The sequence below is a fragment of the Dipodomys ordii genome, unplaced genomic scaffold, assembly GCF_000151885.1.
Source record: "Dipodomys ordii isolate 6190 unplaced genomic scaffold, Dord_2.0 Scaffold104, whole genome shotgun sequence".
Classification (NCBI taxonomy): Eukaryota; Metazoa; Chordata; class Mammalia; order Rodentia; family Heteromyidae; genus Dipodomys; species Dipodomys ordii.
The window spans coordinates 7,974,284-8,001,436 of record NW_012267320.1 but is presented as its reverse complement, the minus strand read 5'-3'; the positions used below and the strand labels follow the sequence as shown (position 1 = coordinate 8,001,436).

The 27,153-nt window shown below is 39.0% G+C and overlaps 1 protein-coding gene across 1 annotated transcript in view; it reads right to left on the bottom strand.

Annotated features, from left to right (window-relative positions):
* The window catches only part of Adamts5 (ADAM metallopeptidase with thrombospondin type 1 motif, 5), a 46,959-nt gene that overhangs the window by 17,129 nt on the left and 2,677 nt on the right, over positions 1 to 27,153 (bottom strand). The window contains exons 3-5 of the mRNA XM_013027456.1: positions 26,203 to 27,147; positions 16,745 to 16,877; positions 5,611 to 5,778 (exon numbers count right to left, since the gene is read on the bottom strand). Of these exons, the coding sequence (XP_012882910.1) occupies positions 5,611 to 5,778; positions 16,745 to 16,877; positions 26,203 to 27,147 (1,246 nt within the window). The remainder of the gene's footprint in view (positions 1 to 5,610; positions 5,779 to 16,744; positions 16,878 to 26,202; positions 27,148 to 27,153) is intronic.

The following is a 27,153-nucleotide window of genomic DNA, read 5'->3' as shown; positions in this document are numbered from 1 at the left end:
GAAGAGAAGGAAGAGGAGAAAAAGAAGAAGGAGAAGGAGGAGGGGGGGAGGAAGAAAAAGATAATGATGATGACAATTCTCAGTTCTTTATGTTTATTAGATTATTACTTTTCTTTTTCTAGGTCTGAGACTAGGACTGGAACTCAGTGCCTGCATCCACTTTCACTCATTGGCTAGCACTCTACCAAATGAGTCATATCTCCAATCCCTAGATACCTCATGTGCCTAGGAACCCTATGATGTAGACCCTTTGATTTTATTTAGCTTAAAATAAGGAGACTGGATAATATAAAAGATAGGGCACTTACCCCGGTCACATAGTTTTGTGGTTTTGTGCTCAGAGCCATGCCTCTTCATGGCTACATGCTGCCTCTGTTTGACATGTGGCTAGCTGACTTATTTTCTTGCCAAAGGCCAAAATTTGTAAAGATCCCTTTAGGGCAGATATCATATTTAAGGCTAGAAACATCTGGCCTGAAGTCGAGTCCTGGTAAAACACTAACCTGCTACATGTGCCTGGCCAAGTTCATCAATCTCCCCTTAATTTATTTTCAAGATCTATGTAGTATTTTCTTTTGCCCCTATGATAGCATAAAGGTAGAATTAACTAACACACTCTCAAAGGGAAACCGGAAAAATATTTTTTAAAAGAAAAACAAGTGAGTTGTGTTTCCATACATTTAACAACCTCTTACATATATTCCAGCCATTCTTTTTTTAATAGAAGAAAACCATTTGACCTGAAAATCCTCACTTGCCACCAAGAAACAGATTTTTCAGCACATTTTAAGTTTACTGGCAATGTTTTCATAACTACATTCAAGGTTTTTCCTTACACCAATGTGTGCATCTGTGATGGAGGCATTGTATGGAAATGAATAAGGAGCAAAGCTCCCATTTCACATCAGAGCCAGAACATTTGAATAGGTAAAGCTTCTTAAGACATGCCAGAAAAAGCATTAAAAAGAAATAGCCCGCCAAAGAGAACTTGGGGAAAAAAACCCTGAGTTATAAGGCAAAACATTCACATCAACTCAATAGGAAAGAATGATAGTAAAAACTCTCACTAAGCTCTGTTTACAAGACGGAAGAAAATCAGGCATTTTAGAAGCCATCAGGAAGGGGGAGGAATCCTTATCTTCATTTGTCTATAAAAAGCAGCTTTGTATATACGAGGGAGGGCTAACAAACTGCTGACGTTGAAGACTGTCAACATATCTCTGAATCAGCAAGAATGCTTTCCAATTCTTCAAAAGTGCTGTTGAAGAGATTTTTTTAAATACTAAAAGCACTGATCATAGGCCTTAATTACTGACCATCGGCTGGAATTTGCCATTTGTGCCTGCCTATGGTACAGGTATATTTTACTTATTTTGACCCAAAAGAAGTCCCTACTTCAATATGGATCACTGAGAATCATTGACATCCTCTTTCCTTCTCTAGTGCATGAAGAGTGAAAGGAAATGCAGAACACAATGTGAATCTGCCTATAGGAAAACATTAGACATTAAAACATAAACATTAAACATAAAAGCATCTTTTTACAAAGGCTAATCCACTATAACTTAAAAAAATAAGTAATACATTTGCTTTGCTATTAAAATTATGTGGGAAACTGATTTTTCTTAAAGAAGGCATACAAAGTTAACCCTTCCTTACTGAAAATAAAATTAGTTCAGATGGGTGTGGTGGTGGTGCATGCGTGTAACCTCAACAGGAGTCAGAAGCAAGATCACAAACTGGAGGCCTTTCTGGGCCTCCAAACCAAGAAAACAAAAACATGAAGTAAACTTTAGTCTGATATTCTCTTGTGGCTTTGTTACCAAATTTTACTGTTTCCATTCAGTCCCACAAATTGCCTTGTTGTATCGTCTTCCCTTTCCTTCCCTTCTCCTTTCCTTCCTTTCTCTTACATGTGTATATAAATAGATAGTTTACAAGCAAGTCAACAGAAATGTGTACAGATTGCATATCTACTCTTGCCCTCCACAGTACATTAAATATTTCCAACAAGGCAAACAAGTTTAAGAAGTTCAGCACAAGTGATTTGAGAGAGATAATAAAGGGATGAGTTGGTCATTCCTTCACCATTGATTAAGTTTACAGTAGGGGATGAAGAGGATGCCTTCCTGTCTCCAGGAAACACAACAGAATAGAAAAACCCTGTTTTTATACCTTTGACTTTTAGAATTATCTTTGACATGAAGTAGAAATGATAGGATTAAAGAGGTTGTCTTTTTTAATTTTAAATTTAATTTTACTTTGTTCCTTCCTATTTCTAGTATTGTAGTTATTTTAGCCTTATTCTCCTTTTTACTATTAAGGCATACAATTAAGCATTGATCCAAATATTCATGGCCTAGAAGAAATCAATTAATGTTCCTGCAGAAAAATACCCCAGGGCCTATAACAGCACTGGATAGGTTCCATTTTTGCTTTCTGTCTTCATCTCCCCCAATCTACCGCTCTCATTTAAGACTTTGTTTAGAAAAATAAAACACTGAGAAACAGGAATATCTTCCTACTCTTTGATGAACCATTTTGCCTCATGATAACAAAGAAAGGCCGTTGACAAAGGGGAAAAGGGTGTTAGCCAGAGCAAGCCTAGGAGTTTGTTTGTGAAAATATTGGAGACTAGAGTCACTGCTCAGCAGAGGCAATGGCCAGGAAATAAGATGACTTCTGCATGATTTAAGATGAAGCAAGGTTTTCATACTAGTGTATGTCTAGGACAACCAGAAGAGGTCAAAAGCTATGTACATATGACCATATAACCTGATGCTAAGCGAAATTAACCCCGAGATAGGGACATAAGAGATTTTTATCTTTCTTGTTGGTCTTTTTAATATACTTTTAATGTACTATGTGGGTTTTTTTTGTCTCTTTGTATGGTACAACCCCTGTTTTCACTGTATTTGATTCTGGTGACCTGAATCTTGTATATACATTTTTTTTAATTTAGGGAGGGGAAGGGAAATAACAAAATACTGAAATAAGGATACAGGATGACCCATTGTAACACTGAGATGTACAAGACACTATGTTGAAAACGAACTTTACAAGTTTGCAGGGGTGGAGGAGTTGGGGAGGTGAGGAGGAAAGGGATGGTAGGGGAAAAACAAAAGAGGGGGTAACAATGCTGGATAGGAAATGGACTCATTACCTTGCTCAGGTAACTGTAACCCCTCTGTACAGTATCTTTACAATAAAAAATATATATTTAAAATTTTAAAAAAGTATAAGCCACTATAGCCACAAAGTATCTCATTTCCATTCTTCCAAACAGCATATTTGTTGTGAAAAATCAAAACACAAAGAGAAAGACTGGATGTTTCACTCTTATTGTTACTTTAAGTAGCTGGCAATTAAAGATTCAGAGACCCGGTTTTCTCCAAGTTCTATGTTCAGCCGGTGGCTTTTAAAATAAGCTACATGTTAATATTTAAAACTGTTGTGAATGTTCGTGAGCTGTGTCGATGAAGGGGTTGGCCTTTTTCCTCAGTTTGCAGTGTGGACTAAAAGATGTAGCAAACACAGGACTCAAGGTTACCAAGCATTTGAGAAAGGAAATTCAATAAGCTGCTTTTACTGCACAATTTCTTTGCCAATGCTTGCCCTTGTTTTAGAGGATCATACTTCTAGCCACCTTGCCTACAGCTCACTTATATAAACACTGCAGAATTTCTACAAGTATCTTGGCCGAGGGGCAGAGGAGTCCCATGAGACATGGCTGACATTTCTCTGAATCCCAAATCTCCAGATACTGTTACATGGAAGCGTGCACATTTGCTCTTCAGCCGTAAATTGCCTATCTATGTTGCATTTCTGCTGAAATCTCAATCAGGAAACACTCAGTACTAGTGGATGTAAATCTGGCCATGACAAGGTGCTGGAGAGACCACCTACTTCTGGCTGATCAATTTTAAACTAAATCCAATGCTTTGACCTTGAATTTACTGTCTTACTTCTACTTAAAGAGGAAGAGGGAGAATAAGATACACAGGAATGACTTTTCAGACAATGCACTCATCAAGTGCCATTAGGAAGTTGTAGAGATTCTATAAGAATGTCTGCTTAAAAGCACTTGCCTAGCAATTGCAACGTCCTGGGTTCGATCCCCAGTACCAAAAAAGAAAAGACAAAAAAAAAAAAAAGAATGTCTGCTTAAAAATTGCCATTGCTTTGCTGCCTTTACATTAGTGTTTCCATTGAATTTTTGTAAATGACTAGAAATCTTCTTTGTGTGTATGGATTAATGTATCAGTATGTAATATTCAGGTACCTTTAGGCCTAAATATTAATGGGATAGGTTTGGGGCTTTTGACCTTGTAGAAAATGAGATCACACCACTATTCATCTTACATTGTAGGGCTACATTTTATTCTTGCCTCAATTTACCCATTTGAAGTTTTCCCCAACCCCATAGGAGGTTTATTATTTAAAGCTATTATTGGCTTAGAAAATTAGCATAGAGAATAGGAAAACTAAAAGATATTCAAAAAGAAAAAAACAAGCTGTCAGTACAAGTGCATGTAACTTCATGAGAGTAGAATGAAATTTTAGATATGGTCTCATAAATTTGTCAAAATATTAAATCATACACTGTGTACAACTAGGGTAAATTTACCACAGACTTGTTATTTTATTTGGAGCCACAGATCATAAAACAATTATATGGAAAATTAATATCATCAATAATTTCTTTTTCATACAATTTAAATTCTAGATATAGAAAGAGTCCAATTTTAACAGTGAAAAGAGTAACAAAGGTATATGTTCTTTCCTAAATAATGAGAAGTCAGCGCTAATAAGCTTTCTTCTAATTCTAACATGTCTGACCTCCTGTGTTTCTATTATTTTGAAATAATAAAGGATACTAGAAAATTTATGACAGCTTGTTTTGAAGACTACTTAGTGGCCAGGATTTATTATTTCTAGAAAGTTCAACTTCTTCTATATTTTTATATAGCTTACAGCACAAATCCTAGTCTTAACAGAGTTAATAAAGTGTATTACACTCTTCGACTGTCTTTTAAGGAGACTATCAAAGATTTCCTTTTGATCCTCTTAAATTCCCTTCATTCAAATTGCTCCTCAGTTTTTGTTCTGAAGTGCTGGCAAGATGAAATCAAATTCTCCCAGTCAATAAAAACTTAGAACACTTCCTTTCCTGGTTTTATGATACCAAAAAAACAAACCAGTGAGTTATCACCTACACCTTAACCACACTGCTATTATATGCATGTAACAAGTAACGCTGAGAATCACACTAAGAGCAGACAAACCAAGATGTCTGCCAAAAGTTCTGACAGGAAGCCTGTGGTGAAAGAAGGAATAAAAGCCAGGCTTTCAGGGCACCCGCTGCTAAACATGCTGTGTGGTCTCCCACACTGTTCCTCCTTTGAACTTTTCAATTCCAAAGCAAAAATACCATAGCTATCATGCCACCAAAAATGCCGGCATCACACACCAACAGAAAATCAATTTCCTTGCTGTGTCTCTGGCACTGTCTGCACAGCATTGTCCTAGAGGGCAGGAAGACCAGGATGAAGATGTAACAGAACAAAGCTCCTAAGAATGCGAGTACGTTTCCCTCTCAATGGTACATACCATGGCCATCATCCAGAAATTCTGTGATAGTGGCTGAGGTGCATTTGGACCAGGGTTTGGATGCATCAATGCTGGTTAGGATGGAAGACATTAAGCGCTTATCTTCCGTGGAACCAAAGTTCTCTTCACAGAATTTAGAGTCGTCATGGGAAAGGCCAAGTAGATGTCCTAAGGGGAAAGAACAAAGGAAATTCAAATAAGAGAGTGCAAGGAGTTTGCTTTTCTATTTACTCCCTACAATGATGTAGCCACTTGCATTAGATTTTCCCTCACCAAACCTAGATGGGGTCATTTTAACTGGCCTTTCAGGAAGACAGACTGGACCCCAAGGATATAAAAGCTCCACAGTTAGTGGAGCAGTTGTTTGGCATGGACATTTGGATAAAATCTGAAGACTTCAACTGAGAAGTGGATAATCCCATAATTCATCTGCATTCATATATGCTCCCTGACACATAGAAACAAAGCTCTATTTACTATCCGGAACTTATGAGGCAACTAAGGGATTGTCATAGCCCTTGCCACATTCTCTTTTGATTGTCTAATTTTCTGTCTTCTCTCATCAACCATATGCTTCAAGAGAGCAAAGTATACCTCTCACCACCCACTGTGGAGACATCTGTATTCAACCGAATGACAGGCAAACTGTAAACATTGACTAGATGATTTTTGAGTGTCTTTGACTTGATTAAGTGGAATTCGTATCTTTCTGGTTATGTGCAACTGTATTCTGGCTTACATTTGTATCTTTTAGTTCTCTAGCAAATGCTGAGTATTTGTTAACCTTACACATGAAGAGCTTACCTTAAAAATACACCCATCTACATTTAAGAATGTCTAAAAGTACATGATCAAGTATTAAGATATTGAATTCACTAAGCAGGTGAATAATTGTTCAAAAGTACTCAGCCAGTGGCTACATGTACAGAAGCTACCTCAGGTCCTCTGCAAACCCAACCATCCCACAGTTCTTCTGTCTTGACAGATATTTATTACTGAGTGTCATACTTACCACATCTATCTATCTATCTATCTATCTATCTATCTATCTATCTATCTATCTATCATCTCATATATATATATATATATATATACACACACACCATATCCATTCATCTATATACACAATACACACACAAACTGATTTTATTGTCTAATATCAATTTTCACACTAAGGATATATTGACATTCTTCAACAAATCTAAAACTGTTTTTTTTTTTAAAAAATTCAGACCAGGAATCTAAGCATGTTGCAGAAAAACCAAAATAAAGAAGAAAAACAGCAACAACAACAAAGCACCCTACTGGTGTTTTAAGCCATTTCTTTCTAGAATGAATCATATAAAAAACCACAGAAAGGAATGTTGAAAATAGTATAGCAAATTGATTACTTCATTCTCTTTAGATGTTCTTCTGTCAGGAGTCCAGTACACACCAGTAAAATTCAACAGAGATGAAATATTTTCATGCTCCATTCCAATTACTGTTGGCCAACTTGTTAAATCACCAACACCTCATAATAAAATTGTTCAGCGAGCAGCTGACTGCTGTTGTGGCTGAAATTTAAGTGACTTGGGTTTGGTGATGTTCCAAGCCTCCACATATTTATGCTATTTATTTGGTTATTGCTTTCAGTCGTATTCGCTAGGTAACCAAGTTTGCTCTGTGAAATCCTCCCACTTCAACTCCTAGTTGGTTTGTTTAGTAGCCTGAATGTATAACATAGTTTATAAAGTTTATTGTCTCCAACAATACATAAAATTAACAGGGGTCCATTCAGATTTTGAGTGGCATATTGATACTTTTTAAGGAATTCACAGTTCACAGAAAAACAAAATCTTCCTTAAAACTACAAAAAGTCACTCAGTCTACCATGTACTAGAAGTTAGAAATCCACTATGCAATTCTCCAAGCTTTCTAATCTAAGAACCAATACAATGGGATTTGTTAGAAATTTGACTCTGGTTTAAGTAGGTGCAAAGAAATCTCTGAATTATATTTATGTGAATCTAGATTTTATAGTTTAAAACAATGTGCCAATTTGTATCCCATTTTATAAGATAATCATATGTAAGGAAGTAACAGTCTTTTCCTCAAAATAAATATTAATAACACATGCACTTCCACATGCGTTTTTTATTATTGCATCAAGGGAATTTCACTTCATTAATAGAGCAGATTTAAAATTTTTGATCTAAAATACAGGCTACAGTTAGTCACCCTTTGTCCCTCCCATTTCTCTTAATGACATTTTTAATAGTCAAAAGTATAATATCAGCCTGGAGCCAATGGCTCATGCTTGTAATCCCAGCTACTCAGGTGTCTGAGGTCTAAGGATCACAAATGAAGGAGTGGTACTCACTAGATGCTATGTTGAAAATGACCTATACAACTTGTGAATGGGGATGGGTGGGAAACACTGGGAGAGACATAGGGAAGGAGTGACATTGTCCAAAAAGAAATGTACTGTTTGCCTGACTTATATAACTGCAACCTCTTTGAACATCATCTTTATAATAAGTATAAAAATTACATTTAAAAGAAAAAAGGTATATTATATTCATGACCTGCTTTGTTAAAGAGCAATACCTTTGTACAACTACTTAAAGATAATGAAAGAATAATAATAATAATAATAAAAGAAATAGAAACAAAGTAAAATACAGATTATATAGGAAACATGAAATTTACTTTAAATGAGTTTTGGGGTATAAACTGGATATTAGACAGAAAAGCAAAGCACCTCATTTAAAATTTTCAGTTATATCATCCAGGTAGTTTACTTTTAAATATTCTGGCTTAATCTGATGAATCAGTAAGACTGCTATTTCACATCATAGTGGAATTTTTGTGTTCCCCAAATTTACCAATGTACCTATAGAAATGAGTTGTCCCTCAATATACGTAGAAGAAATTCCACAAGAAAAACTGTCATTCTGAGCATGCACCAATCTCATTTCCACGCCACTGAAACTAAAAGGAGTCATGGGCTTTATCTGATATCCAAGTCAGGCAGAAATAAATTCCATGAAGGTTAACTGGAAGGGACGGAGTCTTCTGAGGGCAAATGAACTTTCTGACTTCCATGAGGAAAGTCTGTCAGCTGGCTGGCAAAGGCATGCTCTCCTCTCAAGGGCATGGGGAAAGGGAAGAACATTTAATTTCTCACCAACAGCCCGTTCCAGAAGGGCTGGAACCAGGGCACAGTGAGAGACTCACGTGACTTCCCTGAGGAGCTGGACAGGATTGAAAGGAAAGATCAATGTGAGGAATGTTGGATGCTCTTCAGGAAAGATGTGCCTCACATACTAAAGATTGCAAGGAGGAAAAAGATTAACTTAAAAAAAAAAAACAACTTTCTTGAGTCCCCAAATCAGTTACATTAAGATATCTGATGTCAAGGCAAAATGTGCAAATATCATTGAGAACCTAATTTGCAGGTATTTCAAGTATGGTGATCATGGAAATCTGCAATCTAGAAAACTTTACCGAAAGCCACAGCTGACAACTGTGTATATCAAATAGTTGTGAAACTGGGATAATAATGTCTATTGACCTCCTGATCGCCAAGGTCAGACTTTAGCTTTAGATACCTGTCTTTTCAAGGATTCTCTGTTTGTAAATCATCTACAGGGATGTTTAAAAATGAATGATATGTATCGGAGATGAAGAATTTCTATAAAAGGGAGCCCCAAGGAGCATTATCAGTAGGTGGGATTAAGATATATTCATGCTTCAGAGGGTCAAAGCCCATGTAAAATCTGATAAAAAGTGCTAAAGAAAGAGTTCATAACACTCTGCCTTACTTTCTTGTTTCCATAACAGAAGTATATGATGAGCTTTTAGAGCAATATAGAGTGGCATCGCCGAAGGTGAGGTATTGGAGCTGATAGAGGAAGGACCCAGAAACCCACACAGAGAGGAAATTCTTCCCCTTACAGGCAGTGAAAAGTATTTGTTGCTAAAGAGTCAGAGAGTAAGAAAGGGAGGGTGTGGGAAAGATTCAAAGCAATTTGGAAAGTTACAAGAAGAATTTTTAGGAAGCTTCGTTGGTAAAACAGGATGTGAAAACCAGTGAGAGAAAGTTCAGACCAGTGTACGGGTGGCCATTCTAGGTTTAAACCAGAATTTCTGAAATCTTCCTTCACAAAAGAATTACTATTTGCATTTAAAACCATTTGAACCCAACCTGTAGACAGGCAAAACATTGAACAGCATTTTGCTGATGCGATTTTGTTTAAAATTCTATCTTTCTTAGCAAATTCTTAGTTCTCCTGTGATGTAATTGGAAACTTCTCATCAAAATCCTGAGGCAACTGAGGGTCAAACTCCTTCAACTATTGGGCTTACTTACTAATAGCTTCTGTGTTTACATATTAAATAAGATCCAATAAAAAGCCAGAGTAAAATTTTAGAATAATGAAACTGTCTAATCCATAAGAATTTTCCAAGAGATGTGTTGGGAAAATGTGAGACATTCTACAACCCAGAACAGTATTTCATTGCTTGCAATCATGAGTAAAAGTCCAAGCATCAATTCTAAGTGCTTTGGTAGAAAATGTTGCACTATATTGGTATTAGTTTGTATCATAAAAACGACCATCTTGCTAAGATTCATCACACAGAAAAATAGTAGGAAGGAGTTTATTTGAATCATGTGGTCATGAATTTAGTGACAATATGTCAAAGCAAAATCTATGAGCTCCAGAGTCTGAGTTCTATTGTATAGAAATTGTTCACCTGATCATTTTTCCAGAATGGTAATTTTTGATATGGGCAAATGGGTCATATATAATTAAATTTGATATTCTCAACACAGGTTGTAATAGTATCTAGGTGTCTCAAATAGACAAGTGCATCACATGTTAGAAAATCCATAATTTGTAGCCAGGATTGAGACCACACTACCTCAAAGCAAATGGCTGGATTGACTGTTTATTCAACTCAGGTATTCCTTTATGACGAGCTGGTTTATAACACTGACCTCAGGGAGGAAATTGGTTGTTTCTCTAAACTTTGTCCTGAAAATTAAACAGACTTTCAAACTCTCATCTCCTGATCCTCACTAACCAATGATCGAGAGGGGACACAACACTGCATCCTCCAAAAATGTCACAAGAAGCCCTGTAATGTGTTTACTTGGGAAAGCACTGCTCGGATGAAGCATCTGTTTCTTAATGAGGTCATGTTTTTGTTTTACCTAATTTTCCAGCTGGGATTATAGAGGGGCAAGAAGGTTTTGCCAGGAGTTCCAATGTGAGTCAACAGCTCACATGGGATCTGAATCTAGAGTTGCTTGAAGAAGAGACCCATGAGCTCCAATGATTAGATCATGTGCATCCATTCCAACAGGAATCCTTACAGAGAATCAATAATGATCTTAAATATGTACTTAATAGCATTAAGTGTAAATGGAAATGTGGTACCAGTGATGCAATTTGGGCCAAAGGAAACAATTTATTTCATGCTTTAAGGAGCTCTGGAATTTTCTTTTAAATGAAGTTCAGAGTTATAGACTTCAAGCTGAATACTATCTAAAATATTATTATAGGAGAGTAGCAAAATCAAATGAGTTGGGTTCAACTGTTAACCCCATAGTATAGATGCTGTTGACCTTGTGTAAGTTTAAGTTGACCTTGATATCAGTTTCCTCCTTGTGTTTCACATGGAATTCTTTGAGGACTAAATTGCATTGAAGATGCAAAACACACAGGATACCTGACTGGCATAGATCAAAGGATGAATGCCTATACCTCTGATTTCTTTGATTGGTTCTACCTTTAACTACTGTGTATGCATGTCTTCGGTGTTTTTCATAAACTTTACTATAATGAAACACCTCGATTTGGGAGGGAAGGGAAATTTCCTAATTATAAAGGTAAAATAAATTGCATAGTAAGTGCAATTTTATGTGTTATGCCACTTTTAACTTGCTAGTTTCCACACACATGGCAGAAAATCAATATGCCTCCCCTAGAGAAACACAAATTTGGATCTGATTTTCTTTTTTTTTTAAGTCAATAAACACTAAACCTCTCAATGCGGTTTACACGTATAGCAAAGACCTATTCCCACCTTTCATCTGAGGGCCAAGAAAGACATTGTATGGCACAGCTCCAAACTGGGTAGAAAATCGTGCTCAGTTTATGTGGATTAAAGCGCTAGGTTTGGGGCTAAACAAATAACAAGTTTAATCCTAACTTCCTCTTTGCCTCACATCTCGTGGCCATTGGGATCTTGATTCTAGGCCCTTGGCTTTGGTCTATCGTGTTGTCAGGGCCTCCCTAGCTTTTCAAAACATACCCTTGTTTAATCTAATCATTGGTAGGAGCACATTCCCAGGCAGATCAGCACATCCAGAGAACACCCTCTAACCACAGCAAAAGACAGGCAGCCATGCTGTTGTATCTCCACCACTTCTTAAGCTTCAGCTGAATATTGAGTCTTAACTTTTGTCAAAATGCCTGGAAGGGGTTAGGGAAACTCACTGGAGTCGTCCACAGGCATAGTCCCTTAGTACCTTTTATAATTAACTACACTAAAGCCAACCACTGACATGTTTGCAAATTAAGGGTTTCATTAAATAAGATCGTATTGCTACCCTACTAGCAAATTGGAAGCTGGCTCAATATCAATAAAATTAGTGGTTTTAACAGCCATGTGTGCAGCAGGTGAAATCTTTATTATTACAAGCATATATATATATATATATATATATACACATATATATATATATATATGAAATTTGACAAGTTAAAAATACCAACTCAAAATATAAACTTATATCAACTTGAAAATGTTTCTGCAGTTCACATTTGGATGGTACAATAGCAGTCAACATGTTCCTTCTCACCCAAGATACAAGAGACATGGGTGAGGGCTGGGTTTGGATGGTTTGAAGTAGCTCTCTGAGATGTTCTGACAATTCAGCTAACATTTCATGACCATCATGGAAGGCATTAACATAATGGATAGAAATGGTACAACTTCTCATGGTAGCTTTGCTTGATCTTCTTTCGTGTTCATTCTCAGTGTAGGAATTTCTCTTTAAGTGATGGGAGTAAAAGAAAAATCAACACTGAGATCCACTTTCTTTGTTCATAAGATAATTCAGACTTGGTACTTTAAGCCACCATCATGCAGAATAAAAGGGAAGCCACTAGACTACCATGAAAACCTGTAAGTCAGTTAATGAAAGTGTTATTCTTCATTAAATATATCCTGTTACTGCTTGTAGAAAAAATAAAGTTCAGGAGTTATGAGAGCAGCCTGGAAATTTTCCCCCAGCTTGTGTTTTTGCATGCAATAACACATTGACACTGTTTGCACGAAGCAAACTGCACATTTTGGAATGAGTTTCAGGCAGACACGAAATACTGGAAAAATGAGGTTTCAAAAGACCATTTCTATCACCATACGTAAACTGTATATAAAACTTCCAAATCCAGCCACTTGCAAGCCTCTAATAAAAAGGGAAGGAAGGAAATTGCATAAGAAAAATGGAGCAGGATTAGAATCCAGATGATGAGGAAGTTGGCTTGGTTGGCAGCTTTATGAGTTTCATGCCTCAATCCAAAAATAAAAGCTTTGGAACAGATATGTATTACAGAAGATGAAAGAGGCTACAGGGAGAAGACTCTAATGACACACAGTGGACTAGAATGTCCTCGGAGAGGTTACCTTTTCTAAAACCTTTAAGGCTCACACTCTATAATGTATGTTCATGATGTTGAAGACTAGAAAAAATTAAAGAAAAATGCAATTAGAAACTAAAGTGAATGAAAGCCATATATTTTTTTTAATGAAAAGAGAATTAAAGCCATGCTCCACTGCCTCCAGATCTTAAATAGCTCAGATTAGGCCATTCGTAATACAAAGATGAAATTAAGCTGTCAGTGTTTTATTGAAGAATAAGTTATAGAAACATAAAAAAAGTAAATAGAAATGATCCAACCATGAAATTAAAGGGGACACAGGTGTAAACATACAACAATGATTTAGGTTTGATTTTGTATCTAAAGCTCATCTATCTCCTATGTTTTGTATCTTACATAATTCTGGAAATTAATATACTTTTAAGGTAAATTCATACTATATTTTTAAATATATATATATATTTCATAGAATGTTTATGTACAGTTTAAATATGTTTGCTCATTGTTTTTTTCTGCAGTCCTGGGATTTGAACTCAGGTCTTTGTGTTTGCTAGGTAAGTGCTTCTCCTCTTGAGCTAAGCCCTTTTTGCTTTAGTTTCTCTCAGATATGATCTCCTCTTTTTGCTCAGGGTTGGTCTAAGATCCAGACCTTCCTGATCAAGCCTTCCACATAGGTGTGATTACATAGTCATGTCACCATGCCCAGCTTGCTGATGAAGATAACTTCTGCTAATTCCTTACCTCTCTTCCAGGCTGGCCTTACACCATGATCTTTCTAACGTTTGCCTTTCAGGATAGCTAGAATGGCAGTTGGGCAGCATCATGAGTGGCCCTGTGTGTTCTTATCGGAACCTAGCTTCCTACGTTTCGATTTGCTGCCTTCACCTATGTAACCCGAAGCCCCAGTATAGGGATGTGTGCAGGCTGGGGAGGATGTTAAGCTGTTCACTCCAGCTCCATTGGCTTGAGAGTCAAGGCATTTGGTCTTGAAGAAGCTGCTTTGATTGCCACCAGGGCTCTGTCAGGGAAACTTCTCAGATGCTGATAGTGTGTGCAAACCCATCACTACAAGTCAGCAGGGAACCAGGCAGAAATAACCCTTCTGTGAGGAATGTGTAACCTCTTTCAGATCAGAGTGACAGTTCCTAACCCTGTGGATGGGCAAAGTCCAATTCTATCTCAGTGGCTTAGCTTTCCCATTATTTCCCCACCCACCCTCAGAGGAGCCATTCTGTTCTCTCAGAGACTGAGCAGCTGTCTTACAGAAGTTCTTTCACTCTGAGTAATGGTGATTAGTTACTGACATCCTTAACAAAATTCTCCTTTAATTACAGTCCTCTTAAGTGTTGGGGGCTAATTCCTCTTCATTTCTACTAGAGTGGGGAATGCTACCTTGAATAGCTATCGTGGGGCATTCTCCCACTTGGTCACTCCTGCACGTATCTGGATATGTAATAAATATTGAGTAAAGTTCTCCATTAAGCTGTGTTTCACCAGCTAGTTTTATAAATGGAGTGCGAGACAAGTGATGACATAATCTCCACCCTCCAACTCAAATGGCTTGGGCTTTACTAAACACTTTCAGGCACATTGACTCTGCCAGGGTAGCACAGGAGAGAGAGAGAGAGAGAGAGAGAGAGAGAGAGAGAGAGAGAGAGCCCAGTTTCATTATCAGTCTACTAGGTAGGAAATACCAAAGCTAAAGTAGAAAAACCTCTGCATAAAGTATCACAACAAACATGGAGGCAGAGCTAGGACTTAGCTCAGATTTTTGGCTCCTGAGACCAAGGATGCTCACTATGTTGAGGTGAATTATCACCAGGGATACTGTTGGATGGTTATTTCCTTCAAGGTTTTATGCTTTTGTTATTGTTGCTTAGATGGTAAGAAGAGTGTCAGGAATATTAATGTCATAATTAGTATTTAATAGGTGAAATTTAACTGCTTAGTTCTATCATTGCTATCCTGTTTAGACTCATGAAATGACACCTTTAATTAGCAGTTACTTTTGAGCCCACAAGGAAATATAAGAGCTGGAAACTGACCTTTGTGAAAATAATCTCTGCCTTCTAGGAATGTCTATAGAAGTTTTATTTTCCACTTAAAAGCTATGGATTTATAACTAGGTGCCCATGGCTCATACCTGTAATTCTCTTCTCAGGAGATGGAGAATGTGCAGATCAAGGTTTGAAGCCAGTCTGTGCAGAGAAGTTCCTGAGAATCCTATCTCAAATTAGGCACCAAAATGCCAGAAATGGAGGTATGGCTCAAGTGGTAGAGTTCTAACTTTGAACAATAAAAGTTAAGGGACAATGCCCAGGGCCCAGAGTTCAAGCCCTTGTACAGCATAAATAAATAGATAGATAAATAAATAAATACTGTTATGATTTTTGCTTTTAAAACCTTATTGTGCTTAACAAAAACAGGAAAAAGTTAAAAATCCAAACACAATAATGAATAAACCATCATGTACCTCTCCACAACAACTATGCTAAGCAATGATATATAAATTAAGCAAATCGAAACTAATGAAAGCAAATTAACCTATTGAAAAAGCAAAATGGAAATACATGTGATCTATATCTATGTGTATATATAATAACTGCAATCCACGGCAGTCCCAATTTGTTCCCCAAAACAACCCTATCAACTAGATAGGTAGTTTTATTCCTTTATTTCAGCTATGGAAAACAAAGCTTAGAGAGTTTAAAGAATTAGATTGATGGAATACAGATAGCAAGAATGTTTTAAGATGTATTGAGCCCAGATGTGTCTAATTCTAATATCTTGTCCTAAGCACTAAGTCAATTTTTCCCATACCTAGTAGTCTAAATCCATGATTAGGAAACATACATTCTATAGTGTGTGGATTTCTACAGTGATCCCAGCCTTAAAGTGATAGTTGTAAGATTCAGATGTGTTTCTTAAGACAAACCAATCAAGTGACATTTTAGAGCAGACTTGTTGTGTTTCAGCTTGGTTTCAATGGCCTTGCTATTTAGGAAAGAGAGAAATCTTTACCCTAGCCACTGAGGATCTTTGACAGGAACTAACTCTGATCACTCATGATAGAGCAAAGCAAATTTCTGTGCAAACTGATTAGCCCTGGAGCAGTCAATAAATACTGTCTCAAGCAACCCCGAAAAGGGCCGCCTCTACATTCCATAGGCCACTGTGACAAATTCTGTCTAGGAGTCATTTAGGGATGTTTGCAAAAACAGGAAGGAGTCAGTAGCAGTAGCCAATCTCTCTTTAACTTTTCAGTGACACTGTCAGAAGGAAACATCTACTGTGTGGCTGACATTGCCTTCCTTCTCCCACATTAGTTAGCCCCTAAAAGTGCAAATATAAACAAATTTAATCCTCAATGGTACATCTGAACCAGAAGAAATCTGGAATTAATCGCCAAGTATTTTGGTTCCTGTTGCAGCTGTTACAAGTGTTTGATTTGGCGAGGGAAGAGAAAAGGCCCCGCATACCAATTTCATGAGCCACCGTGAACGCTGCATGGAGGCCGTCATCTTCAATCACTGCACAGCTGCGCTCTGGAGAACATATGGTCCCAACGTCTGCCATTCCCAGGGTGTCACATGAATGATGCCCACATAAATCCTACCCAGGAGAAAGAAAGAAATCATTAAAATCAATTTACTTCCAGAGGAAGCCACCATGCGCTGCCACTTGCTCACCCAAATGGCAAGACCAGGCTATGTTTATGGTATCACCTGCTCAGCCCTGGAAATAGTCCAATGACAAGCTCAATGCAGCAACTCTGCTGAGCTACTTTGGAACCCAAAGCCACGGAGGGATAAAGAGTCTCAATTACATGTAAAAAGATGTCTTAGATTGTAGCTTGTTCAATACAAGTTCAGCCATTTGACTTTCACAAAACTATAACACGTATTGGTAGTAAGGATGACTTCCACAGATGGTCATATTTAGACAAGTTCTAATATTCTGACCTAAATCTATACTTCTATTATCAGAAGATTGGCTTACTAGTTTGTTTTGCATCACAGAGCAAAGCTACTGCCACATATTTGTGACAGAATGTGAACGTATGGGTGATCTGGATAAGAAATTAATTTTACTTCATATGTATGAGTCCTCACAAGATGATCTCTTAATTTCAAAACTGAGTTATAATTTCATACACTGCATTTTTGGAAATTCAGTGAACTCTAACTTATAGTTAATACAGTGTGTGTCAATATGATCGCCTTCAGAAATATAAATAATGCAGGTAGATTGTATGTACAGACCTGAGTATATATAGTTTTATCTCTATGTGTGTGTGTGTGTGTGTGTGTGTGAAGTTTTATAGCTTTTATAAGATTTATTTGTGTGTGGGTATGGGTGTGTGTGAAGAACAGCTTTTAAGAGATTCTCTAATGGGGGGCATGATCCAGTTCATTTTAATAATTTAAAATTATAGATTCTAATGAGAAGAACACTGCCATGCTATGAAGCTTAGTATGAAAATATAAGCCACAATGTTGAATGGTGTTGAATGGTGACATATAGTCAGATTCAATGTAACATTCATGGTCTTTCAACATACTCTCTGTTGGGGTAACCTCAGCAGCCTGCAGGTATTTAGAAGACACTACTTATGGACAACCAATGCCATATACTTATCATCAACATGTGTTTCAACTCTTCCCTACGGTGTTGCATAAAATATAATTAAGGTGAAACACCATCAAAATATTATAATCCTCTCTTTGATATGGTCTCATGTCCTTATTTTGTTCTCTGTAAGTTCCCAGCTGTGATGGATTTCACTTTGGCTACCATGCTACTGTAACTTCAGACAGCCAAATAGCCAAATCAAAGTACCAAATCAAAAATAGCCTTTCAAAGTATCATCCTGTGGGATCCCAAATTGCAACTGTAAAGAACAAATTCATTGTTTTTAAAATTCAAACTGGAATATATTTTGCATAACAATCAGTCCTTGAGATAATAATATAGTTTAACATATTTTTAATCCCCCTTCATCCAATCATTTAGTAATTCTAGGAACAAATCCCAGGTCATGGATTAAATGCATTGATATATATTGTGAGTTACTTCTACATATGTGTATATACACATATGTATGTTTATATAAGTATATATAAATTTTATATTTATATAAGTATATATAAATAAACACATATATATGTTTTAAAAACAAGATGTATGTCTATCACTAGAGTATGGTGTTCATTATCTTCAAATAATAAAATCTGGGGATAAGCTTTCACTTTTTGCTCATTACTTCACTAATAGGCTTGAATGAAGAGCCACAGCAAAAGGAAATAGCCTTCCTGTTCTGAATGAAATTAAAGCCAAAATCTTATTATCTCTCTGTTTACTGATAATCAATTGCTCATTAGAGGCCATCAGCCCTCATCCTCTTTGAATTTTATGAAATGCATTTGGTCTTTTGCCATGAAAATGTGTTCATGTGACAAAATTTTGAACAGAAGCACTTGTTATTATTTTAACTGCACTGATTAAACTCATTGACTACACAGCCACACTGTTATATTTCCGTGGCTATAATTATAAATTGGCAACTTTTCTATTTCACTCATGAAATTTCAAACTTTGACAGGGTTCTATGGTTTTATTCCCAAAACTTACAATGAATATCTGAATTTGGTCCAATATTCCTTCAGTATATGGAAAGGAACTTGTGTTAAATTTCAGCCTATCAATCGATGTCCTTTTCCTGAAGATGATTTATAATGTGACATATAAAACTTCCCTTCAAAGTAAAGGATTTTTAACACATCAAATGTAGGGGTAAGGATACTACTGCAAAAATAGTACATTATATATATTTATACGCATACCTATTTATTTATAATACCATATATATATATAACATAGCTGCGGAAGCAGGAAGCCCTGAAGTAGTATACATCATGTATAGTCTTCATGTCAGAAATAACTGAAGTGAAAATGCCAAGGTGTGCTATTTCTGCTTATCCAGTGTGGATCTGAAGATAAATGCATATTTGTCATATTAAGGATGGCTCTGTTTCACAATCAACATCTTAACAACACTGGAGAGTAATGCATTACAAGACTAAGCAACATGTAAGGGGAGCAAAAGTATGCGGCGATAGAACTGTGGCCTTGTGGTGTGGTGTTATAAAACTGAAATATACTTGAGATGGTCTATAAGACCAGAAGAAGTTTAGGAGAGAAGTCACTGACATTGTATGACCATCACTACAGCAATCTGTTGGAAGACTATGAATGTGGCAAAGCTTGTGACTTCTCCTGGGATTTAGGAGTATCAATAGAGCCCGAGACCTGTTTGTGAGGACAAGAGACAGCCAAGGAGCCAGCAAAACACTCTGTGTGGAGAAGTAATACCCAGAGGAAAATCCCAGCCGTTAGCACTTGATAGGGAAATAAGCCAAGTGGGCTGAATACAAAAGCCTGGAACACAAAACAGGCATTGGAGGATGTCCTGCTTTGATTGACAGGTGGGTAACAAGTAGCATAGCATATTTTGAGACAAAGAGTTGGAAGAAATACATAAGTGTAGCGGTGGTGGTGTCAGTAGACAAAAGTTAGTGAGAACAACCTACATGGGAGTTAAATAACAATGGTCTTTGTTTCTCTAAACATCACCTCCTGGTAAGGGCAGCAATAGAGTTCAAAGGAAGGACAGAAAGTAGTTTTCTGAACTCAAGGCATCCTCATGTTTTTCAGCTTACCTGTTTGACTGAAGAGACATGCTACCACTTCAGCCATGCCTCCAGCCTGGTTATTTGCTGCTTATTTTGGAGATGGAGTCTAAAGGACTTTTCTTCCCTGAACTTCAAATTGCCATCCTCAGATCTCAACCACCTGAGTAGCTAGGATTACAGGGGTGAGCCTTCTTGGCCTCAGATGTCTACCTTTCTGTCTAGGTAAGTTCTACCAAAAAGAGATGGGCAATAGAAAAATTAATAGTGGAACCCATGACACATGATTTAACTATAACTATTATACCCATACACTTACATATGCTCATACATACGTTTCAGGGGGTTGATGCTTATAATTATTTTTTCGATTAATATGAACTAATGATACATATTAATGGTTTTAGTGTGACTTTTTCCCTACCCAAAGTCAATTGAATGATCAAATCTAACTTCCTTTCAGCCACTCCCTCCCACTGCTTCACAATATGGATCTGGTTCTTGAGGTATCATAGTTTTTTGGCTAGGCTACCTATAGAGTAGGAGTCTTATTTTTCTACTTCAGCTGTAAAAATGATCATTACAGTGACTCATGTTGTAAATCTCTATCCATGCATCCAGATATTACTACATGGTTCCAAACACACAACACTCAGCAGGATCAAGGGCTGCTAAGAAATCCAGGTATATTTATTCCTAATCCAGTTATTGCAGGTCCAGAATGCAACTGCTATTGTGTTAAATGCTGACTGTAAATAAGTGAAGTAAGATTCAATCTAGTGAGCAACGCAGGTATATGCAGAGTGAAGCAAACTGTTGTATGTTGTGGTGAACATGTCTTGGGAAGGTTATAGAAGGATTAACAGACTCTCTTTCAGAGCCAGCATAAAGGGTGTCAAAGGACTGGAGTCACTTGACTGAATCAGACGGTCTGGGAAGAGAAGTGTTTTATCAAGGAAGGACTTACAGAAACATCCTGGCTCGTACCAGGCAAGTTCTGCTCTATTCTACCCACTATTCCCTTCATATCTCATGGCTATTTTGGACCTCAAAACATAGTCCAGGTACTCTTTTTTTCCCTCTTTGATTTTTTAAAACATTTCTTCACTGGATTTATGCCTTCAACTTTCTAATAACAATGCTTTAATTTGGTCCATCTTGAGCTTTCCCTTCCGTTTAGATTACTGAAATAATTTAGTTCCTGTAGGATTCAGTCCAGTGACTTAGGCCAGATGGCTCATTGCAGAACATCCTCTGACAGCCACTATTTCCCCACTAATACACTTTCCATTGACTCCCACTTAATTGACCACATGGATTTCTTAGCGTGGTGCTATGCATTGGACTGTGTCCTCCTTAAATTCCTAAATTGAAGCATGAGCCCCCAGTGGGACCATGTTTAGAGATAGAGATTATAAGGAAGTAAATGAGTTGAACTGAGGTCATAAGAGAGGGACCCTGATCAGAGAGACAATTAATATTTTTAATCAAGATTAGAACAGAACTGCCTCTCTCTGTGTCTCTGTACCCTCATTTCTGTGTCTCTGTGTCTGTGTCTGTGTCTATGTCTGTCTCTGTCTCTTTGTCTCTGTCTCTCTCTCTCTCTTTCTGTGCACAAAAACAAAGGAAAGACTATGAGAGTACACAGAGGGAAAGAGGTGTGCCTTACCACACACTAAATGAACTAGAACCATGACTATACACTTTTCAGCTTCCAGCCCTGGGAAAAATTCTCTTGCCATTGTTAAATCCATGCATTCTCTGCAAAATGATGTATGTGATACGTAATTTCTTCCTTAACCTGATTGTTATTGTCTTTTACAATGAATCAATTATCCAGCCACTCAGTGATTGTTCCTGTCCTATCAGAGTTCACTCTGTAAATTTCACAGAGTCTCTGTGTTGCCTGTGGCCATGACAGATGCTGCTTTGGTACTCTGTAATGTTTAGCTCCTCCTAATCTTTTTAGGTTACTCCGAGTCTTTCTTTAAAATTGAACTGAGATGGGGTCAACACAACTCCATATGCCTCTGTGATATTTGACAGTCACATGTACCTTAACAGCCAATGCAATAAACCAATAGATCCACTTTGGGCATTTCCACACAGTGGAAAGGGGTCACTCTTTAACCCTTCAAGTCATATTTCTGCTTATATAAACAAAATATTAAATGTTTTAATAAATCAGATATATGCTTTTAGTTCACAGCGCATTAGGCAGGCCTATTTTCTCTCTTAAGTCAGAGGCTGCTCCATGCTGATTATTGACATTCCTCCTCAAACAAATGACCTTAACTGTCAAAGTTTTACAAATGATACCACAGTTGCAGATTACTGAAAGGATCAATGATAAAGTCGTTTACACCAATGGATATTACTTAGGAAATGCTCAATAGCAAGTGATTAAATCCAAGTCACAGTGATATCTCCTTTGAGGACCTATTTCATTCTATATTTTCGAGACCTATGTAAAGACACATAGGCAGACATAATAGTTCTCGCCTTGTTCCTTTCATAGGCTTTGTTTATAGCTCCGTTTTCTTTACAGTGGAGTGATCTTTACAGGTATCTACTTCCTCTTCTGCTAGTAGCCAGCCTGGTGGACTGGAACCATCCTCTTGTCTGTTGTTACCTAAATGAGTGTCCCACATGTAGCAGGTTCAATAGGCCTTGTTCCCAACGCAAAGAATACAACAAGGCAATCAGTCCTGTGCACTGTAGCATATTTTCTAATAGGCTTTAGATTTATTTGCTAAATATTTCTCATCATTTTTAAGAAGATAAAGGACAGTTGCTTCAGCTCCTACTAGTCTCTTCATTTATTGAGTTATATAGCTTTCTTTTTATTGGTAAAGATTGATTGTTAGGTATAATTCTTTGGTAAAGTTACTTTCAACCTTAAATGGATTTGAACCCAAATATTTGATTTGGCCAAATAAGAACACATGCTTCTCACTCTTCCATGTCCCCTTCTAGTGGTCCTAATTTCAAAACCTAAGAACGAACCTGGTGGCAAAGGAGAAATACTCAAGTCCCAATCCAGAACCATAAGGTGGAATGAAGAAGAAAAGACAATTTTAGCTGAGAGATAAAAGACTACCAAGGAGCAGATTAATGGGTAATGAAAGTGAATAAACTTTTTATATTGTACATTCTCTTAAGTGGTCCAACTTCCATCCAGTGCTTCAATCCATGAAAAGGTAAAGTTTTCATTGAGATGCTGGAGAGAAGATGGGAAATTAACAGATCCCCTAACTGTGTAATACAGGACATCCAGTAGTCTTGGAAATGGTCCTAACAGTGTCTTTGAAGAAATTGTTTTAAACTAAAAGAGGAAGTCTGCAACAAGGAAATGGACTCTGAAGAGCAAAATAAATCCTGGGAAGATTGGATTTCTGTTGGGTGTTGATGACAGAAGTGGTATAAATTTCAGCAATTTTCTGTGTCAGACACTGCATGGCTGCTGTTACCCTCATTAGAATAGTGCCAAAGGGCTGGAGCACAGTCTTGATGGTGAAGCGGATGAAGTGTGTTGATTTGATAGACAAATTATTAATGCTACCATGCTGATTCCCAGACACAATGCTCAAGGTGGCCTCAGCTGGTAAACAGAGATGGAAAACATATTCTCACATTTTCTTCATGCTTGAAAAACAAGCAATTTAAGAAGACACCTGGATACAAAATTTGAGCAGGACTCAGAGCCCATCAAAACATAGTTTTGATGGCTTGGCGTCTGGCTGCTAAGCAACCCACTTCTTACATTCAAAACAGAGTTGTAAAAGTAGAATCCAGGTGCCAACTCCTGGTATTTCTCATTGAAAAGAAATAGCCATGAAACGTTTCCTTTAGGCCTTCAGATCTGATTTCCAGGAGACAGAAGAGTTTAAATCATCTCTCTCTCTCTCTCTTGCCTTCTGAAGTATGAATCAGAAATCTACTTCATATTTTATATACTCTCAAATGAATGCTGTCATAGGTCTTGAAATATTTTTTATCCGCCTTCTAGTAGTACTCCATCTGATTTGGTGCCTACTGTAAGTACTCTTCAAATATTCAGTTTTTAAGAAGTTGGCTGAATAGGACAGAGAGCCAGTTACAAACTGATTGATGGCAAAATACACTTCTGCTTGATGAGGGCAGATCATGTAAAATATTGCCCATTGTGTATACTAGTTAAAAAAATGTGTCATCCTGCAATCGTAACTCAAATTAAGGTCCATCATTTATTTATTTCTTGCTTGTTTTGTTATCAACTTAAAAATCTACTGATATGTTTCACAGTTTCCAAAACAGGAATTGTCAACTATGTGAGCCAAAAATAGACTCAGAGAAAGCAATAAACATCATTTAGAATCACAGACTAGTTTCCTTTATTCTGGGAAACAATTAGGAAAGTTATGGGGCAGAGGGCAAGGGATGATCACATTTCTATTAGCATGTATTTCTGTTAGAACAATGGAATATGAAAACAAATATCATTAGCATGGCCTACTCTTTGGAAGGAGTATGCCTCCAAATTCTTTTCCTCCCCTTTCTTTAGGGAGCCTCCTTCCATAAACTCTCCAAAGCCTGCTTCTTGGCAGGCTCTTTTGATGTAGCAGAGCAAGGAAACCCAGGCATGGAAAGTTGCTTTAAAAAGAAAAAAAGAAAAAGTATTTGGAAACCAAGTAGGAAAGGGGTCGTTTTACACGAGAGCCTCATAAGGCGGGCTACGACATGAAAGTTCTACCATTTCAAAGGCCAGTGTTGTGCAAAGGAATTAAAGAATGGCTTCCAGAATATCACTTAATGAGGAGAAAAATTTTTCCATTGTACACCACACTATGGACTGCCTGGATCTCTCCAAAGTGCCGCCTTCCAGTGTCTTTGTTTACATGTGGTTTGCATTTGTGTCCACCCTATGAGCCACAAGTGCTTCACCACTCCAACTTTATCAGCGCTTTTCCTTCATACCAGGGGTACTTTAGTAAAAATAGAAAAATTAGGTAGTGAAGCTGTACATCTCTGAAGCTTCTTGCAAGGCATCATTTAACTTCCTATCCTTGCTCTGTTTGCTCCATTTTGCAACCTTAAAAGTTAGCAATCCTTCATCTATTCTGAATGCATCTCAGACATCTAAAAGCGTGAGCCTTTTAAAAGTCATTTCTTACCAGATATTTGAGAGGCACAACTTAAAAACTGCCAATTTGAACAGAGCTGTAAAAAAACGGAAGCTCAGAACTAGGAGCAAGCCAGGCTCCAAACCAACCCAGACTTTTTGTGTCACCACTGACTTGGTGGTCTAATGACAGTGTAAATAGATCCTGTGCTCCTCCCTCTTCCCAGAGGCTCTGGATTTAGAATGTCACCCTTCCTTCTCCCCGTCTCCACCTCCCCCCCCCATTTCAGTAACCATCTTAAAATGGGGAAGTCCTGGGAAAACATTCCTTCCTCAGGTCTTGAGTCTTTGCCCAGACTTTCTGCACTAAGGCTTCAGAAACACATTCATCCAAAACCCCAAACCTATGAATTGGATGAAACCCTTGTTTGGCTGGGTGAGTTTGGAGAAGGCGGTGCTTGTGAGGCACTGACAACCGGCAGCGGTGTCAAAGCACCTCCCAACTTGTGTCCCTTCAGCGGATTGGGCTTCCACATCCCTCTCCACACCTCCCACATGCCGCCCTTCCTTCCCAGGAATTGAGATCCCGAGGTGGACATGTCATTAGCAATCCCACATTAGAAAAGGAGTCCGTTGGATTCATGTGGCAGAGAAGGTTCAAGTAGGGACATTCCCCAAGGAAGATCATTAATCAGATAGAAGAGACCGCAGTGGATGACCTACCCGGCTCTTCCCAGTAGGTTAGAGGAAGTCATAATTTTGACTTCAGCCGGACAGTAGAAAGCCCCATGATTGCAAAGGCATTCTGAATTCTCCCCTTTTGTCATCTGACCGTGCATCTGCCAAGCATTCCGGTGCCTTCTCAGGCGTGGGTACCTACATGGCTTCCTCCCCGGCTGGATGGCACCCAACAGTATTGAATATTGATTGCATAAGCACTACTAGTCACCTCAGGCGACTGTGGGTGCTCAGTAGATATGGAGCAGACAGGGTGGAGGCGGGCTGGGTTTCTGCGAGAGCCCAATGGAGCCAATCCACAGATGGAGAAAATTGGGGGGGGGCGAGTAAAGTGATCAGAAAGATGTCCCCTTCCACCTACCACGGGACGTGGGCCCCGCACAGGACAGGCCCACCCGGCTGTACCTACCTCGCGCGTGAAAAGGATGGCGGCGTCGTGGTGCTCCTCGTGGTCGTCCTCCAGCTGGTTGTGTTGGTGCTGCCATTTGCAAAAGTTCTTGAGCGTGGTGGCCGCGTTCTTGCTCACCTCCAGGCTCTTATCCTTGTCGCCCAGCACCACCACCTTCACCACGGCCAGGCGGATGTGGTTCTCGATGCTGGCGTGGCTGTACAGCCGGTTGGCGATGGAGGCCAGGGTCAGCAGGTAATGCTGCAGACCCCGGCCATACATCCGTGCCATGGATGCATCCGCCACCAGGAGCAGCTCCACCTGGCGGGCCCGGGAGATGGAGCGGCGCCGCCTCCGCCACCACGTCTGGGGGCCGGGGGCCCCGGCAGGTGCGGAGTTGGGAAGCCGCGGGGCCAGCGCCGCCGCGCGTGGGCCGGGATGACCGCGCACCGGAGGGCGCTCGTGGGACCCCGGCGGGGACGTGGGGGTCTCACAGCTGGCGCGGGGCGGCAGGGTCTCGAAGCTGAAGCCTTCGCGGGTGTAGACGTGCAGGATGGGCGTCGATCCATCTCCATACACCCTCTGCGCGTCCGCGTCCGCCTCGGCCCAGGGCCCGCGCGCGAGCGGCTTGAGGGTGTAGCGCGCGTGCTTGACCGCGAAGAAGCCGTCGAGACCCCCACAGAGGTCAAAGACAGCCAGGGATCGAGGGCTGCCATCCACCGTCCCCCGGTAGAAGCAGCGGCCGCGGTGGCGCCGCCCGGGGGCGCTCAGCCCGCCCCCCGCCGGCACCCAGCCCGCGGCGCCCAGCGAATCGTCCCGCTCCAGGTCCAGGAGGAATCTGCGGCCGCCCGCGTACACCAGGTAGCCCGCCTTGCCGCCGCCGGAGTACAGTCGGTCGACGTTCTGCACCAGCCCGCGACTGGCGCGCGGCGGCCCCGGCGTCCAGGGGCCGAGGGAGCCGGACGGCTGGAT